Source organism: Megalops cyprinoides, chromosome 8, assembly GCF_013368585.1.
Source record: "Megalops cyprinoides isolate fMegCyp1 chromosome 8, fMegCyp1.pri, whole genome shotgun sequence".
Classification (NCBI taxonomy): domain Eukaryota; kingdom Metazoa; phylum Chordata; class Actinopteri; order Elopiformes; family Megalopidae; genus Megalops; species Megalops cyprinoides.
Genome location: NC_050590.1, coordinates 37,683,301 through 37,702,920, shown reverse-complemented (window position 1 = coordinate 37,702,920; position 19,620 = coordinate 37,683,301). Strand labels below are relative to the sequence as shown.

The following is a 19,620-nucleotide window of genomic DNA, read 5'->3' as shown; positions in this document are numbered from 1 at the left end:
AATACCTATCAACTACCAAACGTGTTCATGCACTGAGTCACCCACGCAATATTTCTTACGTCTGAAATATATATATATCAATGGTTTAGGAGGAGGAGTAACCGACTTCAATATGAACACGAAGAGTGGACCAGATAAAAGCTCACAAGACTGCAAGGGCTTTTAAACCGCCTGTCTGAAAGGGGGAAAGGAACTTCACACGCCTTTGTGCTGAGCTATCCGTGTAGAGACCATGGAAAGCTCCAAACTGTGGACCAGAGCTGTAGTATGCGCCGTGTTGCTGTCCGTAGTTAGTGGTGCTGAAACGAATGATTCAGACTTGGAGTTGGAACTCGAAACAAGAGCTTTAATGGACTTCTACCCTAAAGATCCGAACCTGACCAACGAAAAGCAGCTCGTAAGTTTGGGTTATCCATAAATTAATCCGTGATTATAATTGATCATTGCAATCTAGAAACACGTCCTTTGTCAGGAAGACGTGTTGTATTAACTTTTTTTTTTTTACAAAACATGCCATTCAATCAATGATATTTATCGTTATTGGTATCGAAGCAAATATACCACACTTTTAAATTGAAAGTATGAATGATTATGTAAAAGTTAGATGATTATATATGTTAATTCTTTTAACAGCTTGGTGCTTTACAAGAGGTTCTGGAGAAACTTCAGAAAAAAAGAATTCCACCATGGGAAAAGAAATTCGGTCAAGTTCCTACGGTAAACCCTTCATATTAACAGAACATTATGTGTTCCAATCTCTTTTGAACGACAAATTGGAAATTTTCTGTCTCTATTTCTAGCTATATCTATTGCCGTTCTTTACGCGTTCTCTTTCATTGCTGTTATTGTAATGCTAATCGAGGAATATTTTCACTGTGAAATGGGTGTGTTTCATAAATGATCCTTTAAATTAACACTTGCAGCAACAGGAATAAAATGAGATCAGGGCATAAGACCAGAGCTCTGTGTGGACGAGTAGTTCCCTCAAAGATTTTCTCGCCTCTTTTAGTCCAGGTCATAGAGGAAGAGAAGAAGTCGACATCGTCCACATTAAACTGCCATGTCTGACGATATGTGCGTGCCTTGATTGACGAGACACACAGCCTTGTCTTAATATCGCTCGCTCTCTCTGTCTGCAGTGCGACGTCGGGGAACAATGTGCGGTGCGGAAGGGAGCTCGCATCGGCAAGATGTGCGACTGTCCACGCGGGGCGTTCTGCAACTTTTTTCTGCTGAAGTGCTTGTAAAGAATATGTGAAGCAATTTATTTCAAGTTCGAGGTTTAATGAGAAATCGACATAACATTACATTATCATTTATATGATTTTTTTCCGAATACAAAAATGAATGCGACGACAAAACAACATGGTGGACTTTGAAAGACTAGCAGATCCGTAGCAGACTGAATGCTTCTTGACAAATTCTCTATCATCTGTATGTTAATGTAACTGAATTTTCCCTACATTAAAATATGTTATATCTTGTTTTATAAAGCAGTCTGTCTGCTTACTGAATTCAGTGTCCTGAGTAAAGTTTCCTGAGTGACTGTTTGACAATCTCTGATTAAAAAAAAAATAAGTCATTGTTATGAATGGAATATTACTATTCAAAAAAATTCACCATATTCCCATAAAGTCTAGTGTGCATTTACTTTTCCTAAACTAAACGGCTTTGAAAATGTTTCGTTTAAACAGCAACGTTTTAAACGATAAGGAGTCAAAAAGCAATCTATATATTTATTTGAAAAGTGTAGACAATGCATGAACACACGCTTAATCGGCTATGAATAATCACTTGCGCTAGGTAATGTGTGAGTGTATTACCGAATCCCTGGCTGCATATGACCCAAATTATTATCAACTACGGTACGATTAAGCATCAAAGTATGAAGGTAATCAGTTCGGAGCCGTAGTCATTCAAATGCTACATACTGTACTTGGACTGTACACACAGTCTGTGAATTATCTGTCTCTCTGCATAAGGAAAAGAAAATGTAACAAAGTGCATAACAACTGCAACTCCTCTTTGGCCTATGCTTTAGGATTCCAGTATCTTTCGCAGAACAACTTCTTGCAAAATCCCCAAAACCTACTGCACAATTCTCCACTCAGGCTGAACTCTTGAGTTTCCCTCTACCTGTTGCTGCTGTTATTAGGCTATATAGTATATTATTTTAAAATGGAAAAACAGAATCATTACTATGAACACTTTTTAATCCGGACCACGACAGGCAAAAACAATCACATACTCCACATATAGTATATTGTAAAAATTGTTTATGTATACGTCTGCACACAACGAGATTACACAATTCCAACTACTTGTGAAGAATGGAATAATCATGTGTATTTCAGTCTCACCCCTCTCTACAAGGTACTTTGATGTGTTTTGCTCACGTCACATCAATGTCTGATTTTACGTCTCATTTCAACAATTAATGCATGCTTGTCGTTCTGGTGCTTTAATAGTTACCCCATTCAACAGCTCACGCTTGTTGCAAGGCCCTTCGGGCTTTGGAGAAGCTGATATGTTTACGTCAGTGACAGACGCTGCTAATGGGCAGAAAATACCTCATCACTGAAGGAATGAAAGGTCGTTTATTCTGCATTCAGATCTGAGGCGTAGAAGGGCGTCCGTTCATGGCAACAAATATAGATTAGATGGCATTGTCTTGGGAGCTGCCTTGGGAAATATACAGACATTCTACTTAATGCCACCAAATGGAGACACAACCTAAACGAACTAATAAATCTCAAATCCTACAGGACATGTGCTCCGACTAATGCAACATAAATATTGAAACATGTTTAGCTGCCATAACTGTACAATGTAATTATAATCTCTTGTCTTAATCATTGCGCTCTAATTAAGGCATGGAACAAATAAACATTTTGACCTTGACATCAAGAACTGCGAGAGCAGGACAGAAGATGTTAAAAACCGCCTTTCCTTATCCCCCATTAACTCACCAGCTAAGGTGCGATTTGCTGTTAAATCAACTCAGTTAGTTCTTGTGAAGGGTGGAAGTATTTATCTCACTGATTTTATGGAAAGCCACAAAGAGGAAAGGGCATCTTAATAATATCCTGCATTTCTGCATCCAAATTCCAACTCATTTCTTGGCTCGGACTTCATTTTTTCGTCAGTAATGCTTTCCCTGTTGTATTAATCAGCAAAAAGAAATCAGAATGACATGGATCTTGAAGGGTGGAATAAAATTGGCTCCGGGGCATCCGCAAGAAGTTTCTGTAAAATAAAGAAGCTTTACAGAGAACCAAGAGAGATGTGTCAGACGTCAACATACGTCATCTGTGCGTCGTCAATCTCGGGACGTGCTCAAAGAGCGGAGGTGGTTCGCTTATACCTATGCGCTTCTCTCCACTGTCTGACTTTCACAGTTATTTCCACGCGCGAACCTCTGCGGTCGTGCCAGTCGTCCCCTGATATGGCCCGACCGTGTCCTTTCCAACCGTCTGAATTTTGTCAATTGTCGGCAATGTACCTGTCTGTTTTTCTAATTTCTCTGCAATTTAACTTTTAGCCTGGATAACTTCTCCACTCTCCCCACCCTTCCGCCTGGGCTGATCTTTGTAATTCATCAATGCCTCCGCGCAAGCTGTTGACAGCTCCATTTCTCGTGAGTAATGAGGACGTATTCTACAACAGTTTGGAGCTACAAGTAGCCTGCGCAGGAAAGCACAAAATGTCCGTACCATCAGTCGGCGCCCTGCCCGTTTTTTCGCCACTGGAGTTAGCTTTTCACAGAACCTGACGCTAAGGGGCCACAGCGCTCCTGGCTGTAAAATTGTCAATCAAATCGGTCACCCATGTGTTTGCACTCACCCTCGATTATGTTCGTTCCCTCCCATTAATAATTGACACGCCCCTAGAGAGCTTCTTCCTTGGTCAGCGTAGTCACACGAAGAGGAATTGTAATACAGAGCTGAGAACATATCGATTTACTTCTGCATATCTCTCCAAAGTGGTTCGTATACAGTGTATCTATCTCCATATATAGGACATATGTAAGATGTAGGGTGATTTATATGCCATTACGCAGACGTCTTCAGCTTTTTCAGGTAGCATTTTTGGGTGGTTTCAATGCGTGTGCAGGCTAATTTAGAATGGTATGACAAAGTGTTGAAACATATCACTCTGACACTGGTCATGAGCCACAGAGATGGCAACTCCCAGAGGCATGCAGGGTGGGGGAAATATGGTATTTGCCAAATAAAGGTCATGTTAAGTCATGACATCACAAACAGATAGAAGGGGTGTTGACCAAAATCAACAGGATGCACAACCCTATGCAACAAAATCTGAAATTCTATATGTTGCTCCTTACTTTTATAATAACAGATATTCATACTAAAAAGTTCTTTGAATGACTGAGAACATAAGATGGTTAGATATTGTTTTGTGCATATATAGCCGACTGCAGTCTCTTATTAAACACAGAATGCATTGTTCCACCTCTACTCTCTGCCAAGTGTGCTGTTGTCACTCATTCTTTAAATGTCCTTTGTGACTTAAATGTTTAAGTACAATCTGTTTCATGAAAGCTTACTAGTAAAAAGTTAAAAAGGGACAAATACCCAGAAAAGCTGCAAGACTCACTCAAAAGGAAGAGGAAGAAATGTGATTAAAAAGCACACCCAGGACATTAAATCAAGCTGTGAGCACAGGAACAAGGACTGACGCCTCCCAAATATTTATGTCTTGGTGTGCAGAATTCAAATCCATATCCATTTCATTGGTGTGTTCAGTGTGTTCTAACAGGTAGAAGTGACAAATGGCTATGCAGGGCATTCGTTAGGGAATGGAGGCATTAAAAGTCGGGAGGATTATGTTGTTTCAAGCTGAATTTGAAGAAAATGTTATATTTGAATAAAAAAAGATCAACCTGGACATGTTTTGAAGGCTCATTGAGATTAGAAAAAAACAACTTCTTGCTGGATCAATTCTGATTCTATAAAATTTATACAAATCTACGTACACATCTATCAAAATAAGGCTATGTGACAATTAATAGAAACAAACTTGTATAATAAAGTTTTCTATTTGAAGGCCTGCTAATGTTTGCAGAGGTGGCTGGTGGTGTTTGGGAAAGGGTAGGTGAAGAGGGAGGTCTAGAATGTACTTTGGCTGGAGCAGGCTCTGTGGCAGGCTGCAAAGCTGGCTCTAGGAAAGTGGAGCTAAGTGTAACTGGTCTCAGACTCATCTGGTGTTGATGACTGCTATGCTAGTTAATGGAGATAAATGTTGCTGTGTCTGCAAAAGACAGCTAACACTCAAGCCCTGGTTCAGCATTAAATACAGCCCCCACACTCCACAAAATAGGCACTGACAGCCCTGTATGTAGGCATGTGTGTGAACATCTCTGAGGGTGTGTGTGTGTGTGTGTGTGTGTGTGTGTGTGTGTGTATGTGTGTGTTTCACATTGCACTGGGACACAAAGGGAGAGCACAGAAACAATTGTAGCAGGTGGTTCTGATATAACACAAGGGTCCTTTCTCAATGAAAATTAGCCAGGAACTTCCACAACAAATGTTGCCATCATAATAAATGATTGTGCAGGCCCTCATACCTATTGACCAGAAGCAATGAGCAGATAGGCCAGGAAGTCAATGGTGATTAAGGGGCCACAATAGGTGGGTGGAGATTGAGAGTAACTGTTGTGTAATGTTCCGTAAACGCCACTTAGGTTCTTTCTAGACTTATTCCATTACCTCTGTACCAATTTCAGAAATGGGAACTTAAGCAATACATGAGGGATTAAGAGCATTTAGGAGGAATATGCCCAGTTAAAGGTGTGTCCCGTCTGTTATCACGATACGTACATTCTGGCCATTGACATACCCTATACATAGAACAGCAACTGGGCTCCTGGACTATGGCCACTGTACTATGCAGAAATATAGTCGCATCCATAGTCTATCATTGCAATCATGGAAGCTTGTACAATGAAATTAACAATGAAATGACAATGCCCTTAGCTGTCTGCCAAAGATAATAAGCACAAGAACATACTCCTTAGGTTCTGTATTTTTAAGGTGCAATAACAGTGAAAATACATATTTGCTACCACCTATGGTGATCAACTGATCCTGCGCATTTGTTTCTGATTGGTCAAATGTATTTTATAAAGCCCCTGCTTTGATTTAGTCAAGAATAGAATGTGGACACACAGCTGTGGCTTCAAATGCATGACATTGCTGGCTGACTAGATGGTAAGTAAGTAATTAGCTAGCAAGATATTTTATATTCTTGCCAGCTACACATGCAACTCAGCTAGTATAGCCAGCAAGCTAGCCAGTTAAATATGTAGATACAGTAGTTGGCTGGCTAGTGAGCAAACTTATATTAGCTGTCACAAAGAGGAGCAAAAATCCCTGAAATTTTTGTTCACAATTGAAATACTGATTTGTTTATCAACAAATTTGTTTCACAGCCAGCAGACAAGCTCAATCATCATCAAAAACATAAAAGATTAAATAAAATAAAAATAAAAATTAAAATAAAATAAAATAAAATAAAATAAAAATGGTAAGATGCTCATGTGAGGGTATTTAGGAAGCCAATAACAGCAGGTACAAATGAGTTCTTGTATCTGTTTGTTCTACACATCCTTGAAACAAATCTACGGCCTGACGGGAGCAGAGAGAACTCTAAAAACAGAGGGTGGCAAGAGTCAGCCAGATTTGATTGGGCCTTCTTGACAGACCTGTTCTTGTATAGGACAGGGAGGCAGTCCAGTGAAGTACCTGCTATTTTCCTACACATATCAACCATGTGCTGAAGGCGGGACCTGTTTTTCTGAGACAGTAACCCGTACCAGCAAATAAAAGAAAAAGTAGGAACAGATTCTATAAAACAACAGTAGAACATTCTAATAAAAGTACTGTCCACATTAAAATTCCTGACTTTACGATAAAAGTACAAGCATTGATGAGCTTTCTTGCAAAGAACGTCCACCTGATGCTCAAAGGTCAGCTTACTATCAATAACAGTTCCCAGATATTTGTACTGCTGTACGACCTCCACAGCATGACCTTTAATCTCCATTGGAGAGATAAAACTGATTTTTCCTAAAATCAATGAACATCTCCTTGGTTTTTCCCACATTTATCTCTAAAAAGGATGACTCACACCAGTTAATAAAATCAGTAACTACAGGACCATGAGTAAAATCATCTGAACGTAAAAGAGAAACAATGACAGAGTCGTCAGCAAACTTTACAATGTGCAGCCCAGTATGCTGACTTTGACACGTTTGTATATAAAACAAATAAAACTGGTGAGAGGACACACCCCTGTGGTGAACCTGTGGAGGAGAGAAGAGCATCAGATAAAACATCATTGACCTTAACACGTTGAGACCTGACAGTTAAAAAATCCATCAGCCAACAAATCAGACCAGAGTCTATATTATGGGTGCTTTTTAACCTTTCTGCTAAAATATGTGGCTGAATACAATTAAAAGCAGAAGAAAAATCAATAAAAATGAGGCGTACAAAGGTTTTAGCACCCTCTAAGTGTGCTAGTACCATGTTCAGTATGGTACATATGGCATCATCAACACCTCTACATGACCTATAAGCAAATTGAAGTGGGTCCAAATTATCTTTGACAATATTTAGTATTGCATCCTTCACAATCTTTTCAAGCGATTTCATGATAAGTGAAGTGAGTGCTACGGGCCTAAAGTCATTTAGTTGTTTAGGAGCCTTAACTTTAGGCACAGGAACAATTATGGAATCTTTCCATAAGCGAGGGACCCTATGGAGTTGGAGTAAGCACCTGAAAATACAACAGAATATATCAGACAGCTGGTCTGCACAATTCTTGAGGATGCGGCCACCAATGCCGTCAGGGCCAGGACCTTTTTTCTCCTTCACACCCCGGAGAAATCTTAGAACTATGCCCCTGTCGACATGGACAGAGTTCTGCCCTGGTGCCACATTCCTGAATAAGGACTGCTCCTCACTAAAATCATGGACATTAAACGGTTATAAAAGGTGTTCAGTTCATTAGAAAGTTCATGGTCAGACTTGTTGTTGAGGGAGATTGGACACTTTCTGGACTGTATTCCCATCATGGACTTCACCCCATCCCATGCAGGACGCAAGTTGCTGGTACAGAGCAAGCATGAGATATACTTCCTGTTTGAGGAAACACGGGCGCCTGCAGCTGTACGGCTGTATGCACTGTGCGTACCGTGAGATTTCGGATTTGTGAGTGCTCCGCGAGAGAGAGATGTGCATGTGTATATTTGTCGTGCCAATAAAGCTCTTTGGAATTGAAATTTGAAATTGAAAATTGAGAGAGAGAGAGAGAGAGAGAGAGAGAGAGAGAGAAGTGTGTCAGAGACATTACAAAGGAGGAGACAGACCACTCCTTGAAATATGAGTGGCATTGGCCGTAACGCTCCATGTGGCGGTTGCATTAACGGAAGTCCCGCTTTTACACCAAACAGCCAATTGCTTTGTTGATAAAGGCGTAACCCAGAAAAAGGCAGGCCTATCATATTCTTAAGGCGAAAAATGAATGCCCACAGCCCACTCTACTGTCACAATTATAGCTATGCAGCACACAAACGGGGCAAATCTACACAATAAGTAATATTAGGTACCAAGCTAACGTCCTATATAAGGGCTCTGATGGAGATCGGCGCATTATTGCACCAGCTTTTCCGCCAAATATTACATGTAAAAGACGACACAATTTTGTCTGACATAATTAAAGTATAGACCATTTTTGGATTGTATGATCATAATCTGATCAGAATTTATTGTGCTTTATTCAATTTCTAACAAAGTATAAATTAGCTTGCTAACTAGGTGTACCAATTAGCTAGCTAGCTTGCAAGCTAAACTTATAACTATAACTAGCTTATTGCAAGCTAAAGTAGCTATAAAACAAACAACAATCTGTGATGCACCGAATTAATATTAAGTACCGGGCATAAGGAAAAGGCTTAACGTAAGATAACTACCATATTCCTTGGATTTCAGTATTGATTTTTTGATATGTGAAAGTGTTTATGACAAAAGATGTGTGAGAGAAATTTGGTCTTCTTTGATCGATGTTTATGTACATTAAGCCACGTTAAGCTTTCTTATAATGGCAGAAAAGCCTTAATGCTCTTTATTGCAACAGCAGGCCTACAAATGATCATACACATTGCTGATCACCACCTCAGTGTAGGCTGTAGCTCAAGTGATGTCGTAAGAGGTTAAACATTAATATTTGCGTGAAGATATTCCCAATAGGCCAACTGTAGGCCAGCTGCAAGCAGTGTCTTTATAATGGGTTCCTATGGGGAAAACTTCAGTGAAAACGTCAGTGTTTATATTAAACCCATGGGGTCATCGTATTGGTTCTTGAACGTGGTCATGATCAGAAACGTGTTAGAGAAGTGTAGTCCTGATTGCTGTTTTGGTCCATAATGCTATGTTAACCTTTTTCCTTATAATGGGGGTCAATAGAGAAGAAACAGCTTAACGCAAGATAGTTACCCCCAGGGGTAAATTGGGCCGGGGCTGTCCGGGGCTCAGCCCCAGCACATGGACATACGTTCTTCTACGTCATCAGGGGACGCTCAGCCGCGCACATCTTCAACAATGTGTAACCGGTAGAATGGAATGACCATTGCAGCCACCGTAGTGCTTGTTTGCGGTCACACCCCCTTCTATGCTGCTGCGGAAGTTAGCCGTGAAAACAATTAACTTGCCACACAAGGCAGGTATATATAGGCCAGGTAAGATGCACGGAGCTGAACTGCTCCTCTGCATCCCTTTGGTATCCGTGTGCCATAATATTCCTGATCTGAGGTAGGTTCCTGACTTGACTTGTGTTTGTCGATTGGGTGTTGTGGGCAGGCTTCCATTACTTCCACGGTAACCAATATACTACACTCAACAGGTGGTTGCTAGCATCCTGGGTTTGAAGAGTTTTGCGGTGGCTGTTCTCCTTTTCCCACCCAAGTTCATTGCCTCTCTCCATAGGAGCAGCCAAACCCATCGGGCAGGTAAAATTTCAATTTTATGAGTTGGTTCAACAGGTAGCCGTTAGAGCAGCAGTACCATGAGTTGTTCGGTGTCTCCCGTTTTTACCTCCTGTGTAAGTAATGTTGTTGTCTTAACAGGAAGACTGCCACTGCTGCTTTGCCTTCCGTTAGTTTGCATTCCCTGAATATTGCCCTTGTTTTTTAGTGTTCGTTGCTATTAGACTGTGTCCTTTAAACAAATTGCCTTTGTGGGTTGGTTGGTGTATTTTTGTTTTGTTTCCGTTTGTTCGTATGATTTTCTCCATTCCCGCATATGTGCCTGTGGGGTCGTTTTGTGTTCGTTGTGTTTATTGGTTAAGCCCAATTGGGCTGGTGTGTTCGGCAGCTCGTCTCCTCCGTGTCGCAGCGAGTGCGTCGGGGGGAGAACTCTTTCGTCGGCGCAGCTAGTATTTCGGTACTGGTGATCGCAACTGTCGGTACCAAAAAAAAAAAAAAAAAAAGAGGGTAACGATAATTACTTTGGCTAGCTGGGTCTGACTTTGTGTGTACCCCCCCTAACAACATTCTTGACCTTATGAAATAGCAGCTCCCGCAAACACGGAGCTGTGAGCTGATTGGTCTTTTTTGGAGTTTCTGTTTGAGTTGTATTATGTTGGATCTGTTCTTGATTTGGTTTTTGTTTCTTTCCTTTGAGTAGGTGCTGAGGTTCTCCTGGGGGGGGAGGCTAGACACTCGGTGGTGAGGTCCCGTCACTGCATGGTTTGCTTATTTTTTTTCTTTCTTTGAAGCACTTGTGTGAGTATTTCACTTCTGGACACACACTGCTGTAGTCTGCCTCCCCGTGGCTGACCGAGGCCCTCTCCGCATTGGCATTTTAATGTACTCTTTTAATAAAGTAAAATTTTAACTTGTACCGTAGCACGAACAAATAAAAGTGTGTTGTATTTTGGAAACAACGTCTCTGTCCTCTCTCAGTGAGCAAACTTGTGTGTCTAGCATGTCCTCCTAGGGTTGATTGGACTGGTGTTGACCCCGGTGTATATTTCCCTGGGTAGTAGTCCCAGGGTGGCGTAGTTGGTACCTCCCTGGTCATACTTTTAATCCCCCCCCCCCTTTTGTACACGCCACAAATGTATATATTTTTAGATTTTTGTCAAACAATGACTAAACCACATTTCCTGTAGCTGTAGAGAACATAAATGAGGTGATGTAAGAACTTGCGAACATCGGAACTTTCACAGGGTTTCCCTTTTTTCTGTCAATGGGTTTCCTAAGGAAACTTTTCGTACTTTTTTTTTGTAGCGCGCGTGTTACGTTACATCGTTCGCTATGTTTTCATTAGCATTATTAAGCTTCTCATATTTTTAAGTTAGCATTTGCTATATTTTTAGAGTTAAATCGCTGTTTCCTCGAAGCTAAAATTAGCTAGAATTTCTCCAATCTAGTGTTCTAATTGCACCAGTTTTACCATACGAGCTAAACGGCTAATCACACCAGTGTGACGGTACGCGCGAAAGAGTTGATAATTTCCAATGCACCGACTGTAACTACAGTAACTACAGACATGCGAGTCGCAGATATATTTACCACAGCTTCATTTAGGCAGAATAAGTTAAACGCTATAGTTTAACCGCTCATTAACGTTAGTGGTCTTCCACTGATAAACATGGCATTAGCTAGCTTTGTGGGTAACCTAATTTAGCAATGGACAGTGTTATAAGCCGCTGTAAGCGATGTTGCCAGAGAAATTTTTAGAAATGACAAGGTAGAAATGATAGGACCGTTGTTTACTCGCTAGAACTGCCACACTGTTTCAAAAATAAACCTACAATAAAGTCTGTCAACAGCTTAGCCTACACCACTCAACTACCGTAACGTTAAACGTAGCCTAATTTTGATGTTTGACTGACGGTACCGGCTTTCACGTTACTGCAGCAAAACCAGGCATGGCTGACAGGAACGTTGTCAGGCTTATTTAGGCTAAGAGGAGAAGTGATGGGGATTATTATTATTAAAGTAATGTGTTTCACGTGACAATTATCAATTTATCATGAACACAGATCATCTCCGTCCTGGGCTACTCTGCTCGCCTCTGCTTCCGTGAGCTGATTGTTGTGATTTGCGGCGTTCCAAACACGTGTGTTGCAAACAGTGGAGTTGCAGTGTGCCCTCTGGTGGACAAACTACTCAACTACTCACTCATAACATGGTTGAAGGATCCATATTCCGTCTCTCTGCTTCTTTTTTAATTGTCATTTATCGACCGTTATAAACGCCCATACCGATTTTTCTGCAATTAGTTCATATCGGCACGCCGATTTATTGGTCGGGCTCTACTACTAACCACTGTGCCACACTGTTTTTGTGATAAAGGATTGCAGCTTTCCAATGTCAGCCTATGGTTAAGACCATTTTTGTGCCTAAGCCACCATATTATTGTGGCAGCAGTCAGGCAATAGGGATGAACCAATGGCTGCATACTTTACTGAAGTAAATATCGATGAATCTTAACCAATGTTTTAACAAATGTGCCCACAAACCTTGTGGTCATGAAAAGGTAGAATAGAAAGAGGGTCAGTTTCTATTGTGTGTAACAACAAAACTGTAATTTTATAGGCTTTGTGGAGTTAAAATAAAACCAAAGACTGAGCATCCATTTCATAAATATTACATTTTAGATTAAACTCTCATAGCCTCATGCAATTAGCAAGAAAATGATTAATGATTACATCTTTAAAGAGGATGTCATGTTCCCTCTGAGGTCTGAACTCTGTAGGCACAGGGAGCACATAAAACACAAGTGAGGTATGCCCTGTGTATTGAGGTAGAAAAATGAAAATGAACCAGTACAGTTAATTTGTCTACCATTACATGTGATCAATGGTCATAATGTGCTACCACACATGCATATAAAGTGACTCAAAAATTTTGTCATGAACCATGATGCTCTACGAGAGCAAACACTGAAAAGAACCTGTGATTTCTCACCGTTGTCCCCGGGGTCCCTTCAGCAAATATCGGGATATGACGTCTGCATCTCTCGACCATCAACCATTTCAAAGCAAGGATAGGATTTACACTTCCGTCAATACAGCCAGTGACTGAAAAAGCAGTAACTCAGCTTGCTAGCAACTACAACAGGTATTCATTTTGCTCTAAATCCTCACATTTCAATGCTGCCCAGGTTTGAGCAACATGTCAAAAAATCTGTCCATTTCAGTTAACCCGTTACAACTGAAATTGCAGTTAATTTAATGCTATTAATTATACTCTACAATAAATGACAGAAGATACAAATTGGAATATTTTACATATTTTGCAAACTGTTACATTTTACTAAGAAATGGAGTCTCTGCTGACCCCTTGAGCCCTTTGGTCTGTTACCTTTCAGATTCACATTACAATATTGTCATTTAGCAAACGATCTTGTCTAGAGTGACTTGCATAGGTTACAATTTCTTACATGTTGCCCATTTATACAGCCAGATATTCACTGAGGCAGTTCTGGGTTAAGTACCTTGCCTAAGGGTATAACAGCAGTACCCCAGTGAGGAATCAAATAAGCAACCTTTCGGTTATGAGCCTTGCTTCTTAGCACTATGCTACCCTGCAGAATGTACACAGCAGAACATTAAAATTCATATTTTCAGTGGAATTCTGCAATAATGCCTTATATTAGGAGTACCTGCTTTACACTTCAAAATGTAGATGAGAACACAAGTCATTTGCACTCTGGATCTGACCTTGGTCTTGCTCAATCTTGCTCGCTTGTCAATGAGTAGAAAAACACTGACTTTTTAAATTCCTTTTAGACATTCCTAACAACTTGTTTTAGGAGCCAGACCACTACTGTGGCTCTGATTCAATGTAACATGTATGTGCTTTGTCCTTCTGCCCTCTGCTGGCTAAAGATTGAATCAACAGCACACAAACAAGCGTCTTTCAAACTAGATTTATTTACAAAATGTAGAAACATGAGTATAGTTCAGAGGTGCACAGCCCTGTGGAGGGAGACAGTCACTGAGTTACATGAGCATGGAGAACATAATGTGAGGAACTAGAGAAAAGCCACACATAAAGCAGCCTGCAGGCTGAATAATGACACTACCAGCAACAATGCCACCTGTCAGAAAGCACGGGGTACTCAGCCTCTTAAATATATTAATAAAAATTATATTTAAAAAAAACAATCACCAGAAGAACTGTCATCAACCAAAGTTAAAGCACACCAAATTGAAAAACAGCCTCTTTGGCTGAAGGCAACCTCAGAGACAATGGTACATATAGGGTAAAATTCAGCCCTGCTCCACAGCAGTCTGGGTTAAACCCTGAGAAATGCATCAATTAGATGTTGTCTCATCCATCTGTTAATTACAGCATCTTCTTGCAGCTTGAAGCCAAAGCAAGATGTCACTGGAAGCTGTATTTCAAAGTGAAGACCTAAGCATGAAACAAGGAACAGTATTTTTGATGGTCTCTCATGATGTCTATGCATAAAACAATAACTGGAACACAGAACTGCTGACTTGACAAAAAAACAGTCAATACAGTACTCAAGACACTCAAAGACCAGTGACCAAAATCGTATTTAATATTTAACTTTTTGACCTGCTACACACATACTCAGATCTAATCACACATTTCCCGCAGTGATAAGCTTCATAAAATCCCTTCAGATCAATGGATGAACATTTGTTTGGTCATTTTAGTATGGTGTAATATCCTATAGTGCACTGGCCAAACTGGCCAATTTGGAGCGACATAACTGCTGCCCTGTTGCTGCATATGCTCAGACATTCCCTTTCAAAATTCGTATTTTCAACTTAATGTTTCATATAGATTTTTTGTGGATCACATAGATCATCTAACTCAAACTCTGTGGTGCTCATAAACAAAAAATGGAAAAAGGGAAATAAAGATTAAAACTTTGTAAAATAACACCAAAAATGAGAATTTTAATAAACCAGTTCCTTTAATAAGGAACTGTTTCACACAAACTGTTTCAGACTTAGCCCCACTCCAAAAACCCTCGGTCCAAATTCAAGGGGGGTTGGGGGAATAATTTGTTCTCTGTGTATTTGGCCAACTGCATAAATACCCATTGGCTTCACTGAACAGCAACACATCGCTCTAAACAGCTTTGTCATAAATTCTGCTGCAGTCTGAAACTCCTAAGGGGAGGGAAGCATAATACCGAGCCTCATTTAAAAGAATACCTGAATTTAACCATTAACCACCACTCTGGGCCAACATCTGCCTTCCCTAGCAGCCAACTGGATAGCTGCCCACAGTGCCCTCTGATGGCACAGTGATGGTTGGCACCTATGTCTTTTTTAAACTTACACCACGTGCAACCAACAAAGGGTGTGATGCAGGTCTCTGTGGGGGTGTTGGTGGTAGTCTGTGCTAGGGGGGCGGAGTCACAGGCTGCTCTGGCGGAAAGGGGTAACTGAGGGCAGGGGGGAGGGCAGAACTCCTTGCCTGCTCGTCCAGCAGGACCAAGTCCTCCACATCCCGGCCCTGGTATCGACGTCGGCATATCCGCACTGTCACCTTGCGACCCTGGAAGACCTTCAGCGCCTCCTTAGATGCCATGGCCCGGGCGCTGTCCTCGTCCCGGCCGTAGCCCGTGCCCATATATACTGTGCGGCAACGTAGCTCACACACTTGGCCCTCGCGCTGGGCACAACCAGCAGGCAGGTCAGGGATGTCTCTTAGAGGCACGAACACGCAGATTAAGCTAGCCTTGGATGCCTCCACGCAGGCTCTCAGGATGTCAAAGTGGTCCAGGTTGGGGCCAAAGCCCCCGGCCGACACCAGCTTCCAGGCCACCGACTTGTAGAGACGATTGAAGAAGGGCTGCTGTTCCGCAGGGGCTTGGGGTGGCGGGCCTGTTTTAGACGGCACAGCCCCTCCTGCCCGTCCCACAGCCCTCACACCACTGTTACTTTCTGCTTCACTACCTCCTGTCTTCAGCTTCTTCATGGAGCTGTCAGTCTCCCTGCCTGCCAACAACATCAAAGAGGCATCCTGTGGATAAACATTAACAGTATCTCCTGCACCTCCACTGTGATTAATAATGCAGCTCTGCAAGGCTTCTGGGGGTGTAGGCTGAATCACTTCTGCTGCAAATGACCAGCAGAAAGACTGCATGTAACGAGTACCATGCACTGGTAAGTCATTATTTCGGTCCTCACACGTTAATGCCAAGGTGTTGTCTGTCATTTCTGTTCTTTATTTGAGTGACGCACACATTAATTTGTCAAACAGGAAACAGTGGTGAGGCATCTAAATTTCTGCACAGCTGCAGCTTAAAAGAGACCTACCATGGTTTACAGTAAAACAATAACAAAAATATCCACTCCCATGCAGCATACCCTCATCACAAGTGACAGGACTCTTATGCAGATTTAAAGATAGGATGAAATAACCCTATTCTAGGACTACCTCCACTGAACACCCAAGAAGGTGGTAACAGGAGACAACAGGAAGTAGGAAAAGGGAAGAGTGTGACCACAGATTTTCTCCATATTGATTTCCTATATATAGATAGTCAATTTGATGCACATCACATTTAAAGTTAAGTCTGTGCCTCTGTTCCAGCTACAAGTGTTATGATTTCCTGGGTGGCAGTGAACATTCTCGAGTGGGTATGGTCCAAAATAGAACATCCATAGTCAGCATAAGAACACAGACAGAACCAGAACCTCCCAGTACCAACCAAAACCTTCTTGATGGAGGACAGAAGGAATGCAGGAGCTGATGACAGAATAGCTGTGGTGCTGCAAGTTTCATTTCTCCCAAATCAATACAGCATTTCCCAGAACTCTGGCATGGATTCCATTAGTATAGGGTGCACTTATTTTGCACACTGATGCCAGGTGGGCAGGGTTTACACTTGATTTCAAAATCACCAGCCATGAGGCGTACCCCAAATCACTCCATCAAAACTGACAGCCAACCCAGCTGAACACAGTAACATCAAAACGCACATGGCAGAAACAATCAATGACGCCATTACCATTACCAAAAAAGATGCACTCGTATGCAGCTTAGATGCATGGATGGCTGGTCAGACAGACGAGTGAACAGATGAATAGACTGATAGCATGTCTTGGACCATACCTGACGGGTTGTTCCTCTTTCTTTTCCATGATTTCATCCCTCGTTTGTCGGACTGGAACCTCTTGAATAACAATCCCTTCTGCCATCTCCAAAACCTTCTGCATAAGCCCCGGGGGGTATCTACATGCAAACAATGCATATTCAGCATTTTGTTCATGTGCAAGCAGGTGCACTGCTCCACTGGCCTTAACTGAGCCCATAATACAGATATAATTTGATAAACAAACCCTAGCTATAAGATACAAACAATGACCCCAGGCAACCGTAATCTCAGTCATCTAAATCCACAATACAATTGAGTTGAACATAGACGATTAGTAACATCATACAAGCCCAGTTGAGTTTGCCAGACTGGTGAACAGATAGCTTCACTCACCGGCAGCGCAGAAATACGTGGTTAGCCCAGACCATGGAGAGGGAGAGGAGGTGGTCCAGGCTAGGGCTGTAGACGCCCGGTATGATGGAGGGGAAAGTCTCTATGTTGCGCAGGATGAACTCCTGCCTAGCGCGCCACTGCTTATTGGTTTCACAGTAACCCCTAAGAGACTCCATCCACTGCGTAAGGTGCGGGTTCTGAACCAGAAACTCCGAAACAACGTCCCTTCCTTTCACCCACTCTGCCATCACTGAAATAGAATATATATACTACTTATAAAAAAAATACTACCCTCGAAACAACTTTTTTGGAATAAGGAGTTGTAATGGGGTTAGCCAGAGGGAAATGAATCCGATTCTCTCCAGGTTTTTCCTTTAGGTATTCTGCATTCTTGCTGTTTCAAATTACTAGCTTATTCAATTATCTGATAAACAACATTTAAGCCCAATGACTTGTAAGTATAAACATCCGTACGACTCTGGCTATGTGTGTGCGCGGCGGCAAAATGTCCAAGCTACACATAACCCTAACGATAAGGAAAACTTCAGTTCTGTGACCCCTATGGAGTTTCATTGACGTGAATTGCACTGAACACAAAATCAAAACAAGAGGTACCATTAACACTTAGTTTGTGTTCTCTCCATTTTATTCATGTCGCTCCTTTACTTTTCAATGTGGAGTAAAGGGCCGAAGGTGTGTCCCAAGTAGCCAATCATACTAAAATTTACGGCATGGTCTAATTAGTCCTTGTAGGTAGGCCTAATATGTTCTTCAGCTTCAGAAAATACTCCATTGCCACTGTATGTCTACGCCAGCTAGCTAGCTATCAACTGGTGTACACGTTTACCGCTTGTCGCCAACGCACCAGTTCGCTATAACGTTTGATCCAGTTTATTTAATTTTGTAATGACAGCTGTATGACCTACGTCAGCTAGCTATGGACTTAATGTATGAAAATCAATTAGCTAACATTAGCTAGTTCGCGTCAAAGAAGCTGACTGAAAATATTTGGGCCTAGCTACACCTGGGAATCTCAGGGGACTACCAGCAGGCTGAATGACGGTAGAATATCCACACCATTATTATCTAGAGCTATCAAGTCTACACATTTAAGTATTTCAGGTGGCCTAGCTAGCAAGCTAACTACGAACTGACTTCAGCTCTCCAAGCCGGCAAGCTGACTAACAAAACCAAATTAAAACGTGCAGTTGATCCACTTTCACGTAAAAGAAAGTATGTATGTATGTTGTGCTAGCTAGCCAGTGGGCTGACAACAACATTTTACACCAGCGAGCTGACATATCTTGTAGACAACACGAGGGGAAACTAAAAGTGTTACAATACCTAGCTATATGGCTACGACGAGGATATAAACGATTAATGGAACTCGTTAGCTCACGGCAATATATCAAAAACATTTAAAGAGTAGCAAACTAACCTCGGATCTTTCCCGGCAGTAGTACTACATGACCCGTGGATTGGCACGCTGCAACTCGAACTACAACTCCCACAATACCTGCACGATAGCGGTCTCTGAGCTATAGAAATCGAAGTAATAGATCAGACACTCCTTTCATCTGCGTCCATGTTCTGTGGGTCGGGGAATTTTGTATTCATAGGGCGCCTGAACTATAAGCTCTGGTAACATGGGCCAGCGTCTATCACGGATTTATGAAACTATTCCTGTACGCCAGTCTGTCCCGTCTAGGCGTACAACATCTATGTGTGGGCTATTTTGTCCCCCCCCCCCCGAACTAGTTAATTTCTCTAAATGAGTAAAAACATTATTTATAGTCGTGTCACACCAACCGGCAAATTTAGAATAAAAGTTTAATTTGGAAACGGAATAACGTTCTCCCTGATCACGTTTTGTGAGCGCGCCACTGTTACTGACTGGATCAAAAACACCCAAGCACAATCAACTTGAAACTAACATGCACCCGCTCCCCGGGAAAATGGAAAAAAAAAAAAAAAAAAAAAAACTGACGGAGTGCCATCACTACGGTTGAGTATGCGCTCTGACTACCATACCAACGAGCCTGGCTCTTTGGTGTCGTGGTCGAAGCTGCATGGTTGGTACCTCCTAGACCCGCGTTCGAGGCCCTGTGGG

At 41.7% G+C, this 19,620-nt stretch overlaps 2 protein-coding genes across 2 annotated transcripts; one reads left to right on the top strand and one right to left on the bottom strand.

The window, feature by feature from the left end:
• The first annotated feature begins 190 nt into the window (after positions 1-190).
• LOC118782265 (cocaine- and amphetamine-regulated transcript protein-like) lies at positions 191-1,348 on the top strand. Its single transcript, XM_036535572.1, has 3 exons — positions 191-397; positions 634-717; positions 1,140-1,348. The coding sequence occupies exons 1-3, from the start codon at positions 233-235 to the stop codon at positions 1,245-1,247; spliced, it is 357 nt and encodes a 118-aa protein (XP_036391465.1). The 5' UTR covers positions 191-232; the 3' UTR covers positions 1,248-1,348.
• A 12,703-nt stretch (positions 1,349-14,051) lies between these two features.
• LOC118782098 (CDKN2A interacting protein) lies at positions 14,052-19,007 on the bottom strand. The gene is made up of 4 exons (XM_036535352.1): positions 18,949-19,007; positions 17,511-17,760; positions 17,130-17,254; positions 14,052-16,014 (listed from the first exon to the last, which is right to left on the bottom strand). The coding sequence occupies exons 2-4, from the start codon at positions 17,756-17,758 to the stop codon at positions 15,416-15,418; spliced, it is 972 nt and encodes a 323-aa protein (XP_036391245.1). The 5' UTR covers positions 17,759-17,760; positions 18,949-19,007; the 3' UTR covers positions 14,052-15,415.
• Positions 19,008-19,620: the final 613 nt, after the last annotated feature.

What these genes read in the sequence shown, in the direction of transcription:
- LOC118782265 (XM_036535572.1), top strand. Translation starts at nt 233, where the DNA reads ATGGAAAGCTCCAAACTGTGGACCAGAGCTGTAGTATGCGCCGTGTTG. An exon ending in TGACCAACGAAAAGCAGCTC is followed by an intron (nt 398 to 633) that starts GTAAGTTTGGGT and finishes TTCTTTTAACAG; the next exon opens with CTTGGTGCTTTACAAGAGGT. An exon ending in AATTCGGTCAAGTTCCTACG is followed by an intron (nt 718 to 1,139) that starts GTAAACCCTTCA and finishes CTCTGTCTGCAG; the next exon opens with TGCGACGTCGGGGAACAATG.
- LOC118782098 (XM_036535352.1), bottom strand. Translation starts at nt 17,758, where the DNA reads ATGGCAGAGTGGGTGAAAGGAAGGGACGTTGTTTCGGAGTTTCTGGTT. An exon ending in CACGTATTTCTGCGCTGCCG is followed by an intron (nt 17,255 to 17,510) that starts GTGAGTGAAGCT and finishes GTTTGCATGTAG; the next exon opens with ATACCCCCCGGGGCTTATGC. An exon ending in GGAACAACCCGTCAGGTATG is followed by an intron (nt 16,015 to 17,129) that starts GTCCAAGACATG and finishes TGTTGTTGGCAG; the next exon opens with GCAGGGAGACTGACAGCTCC.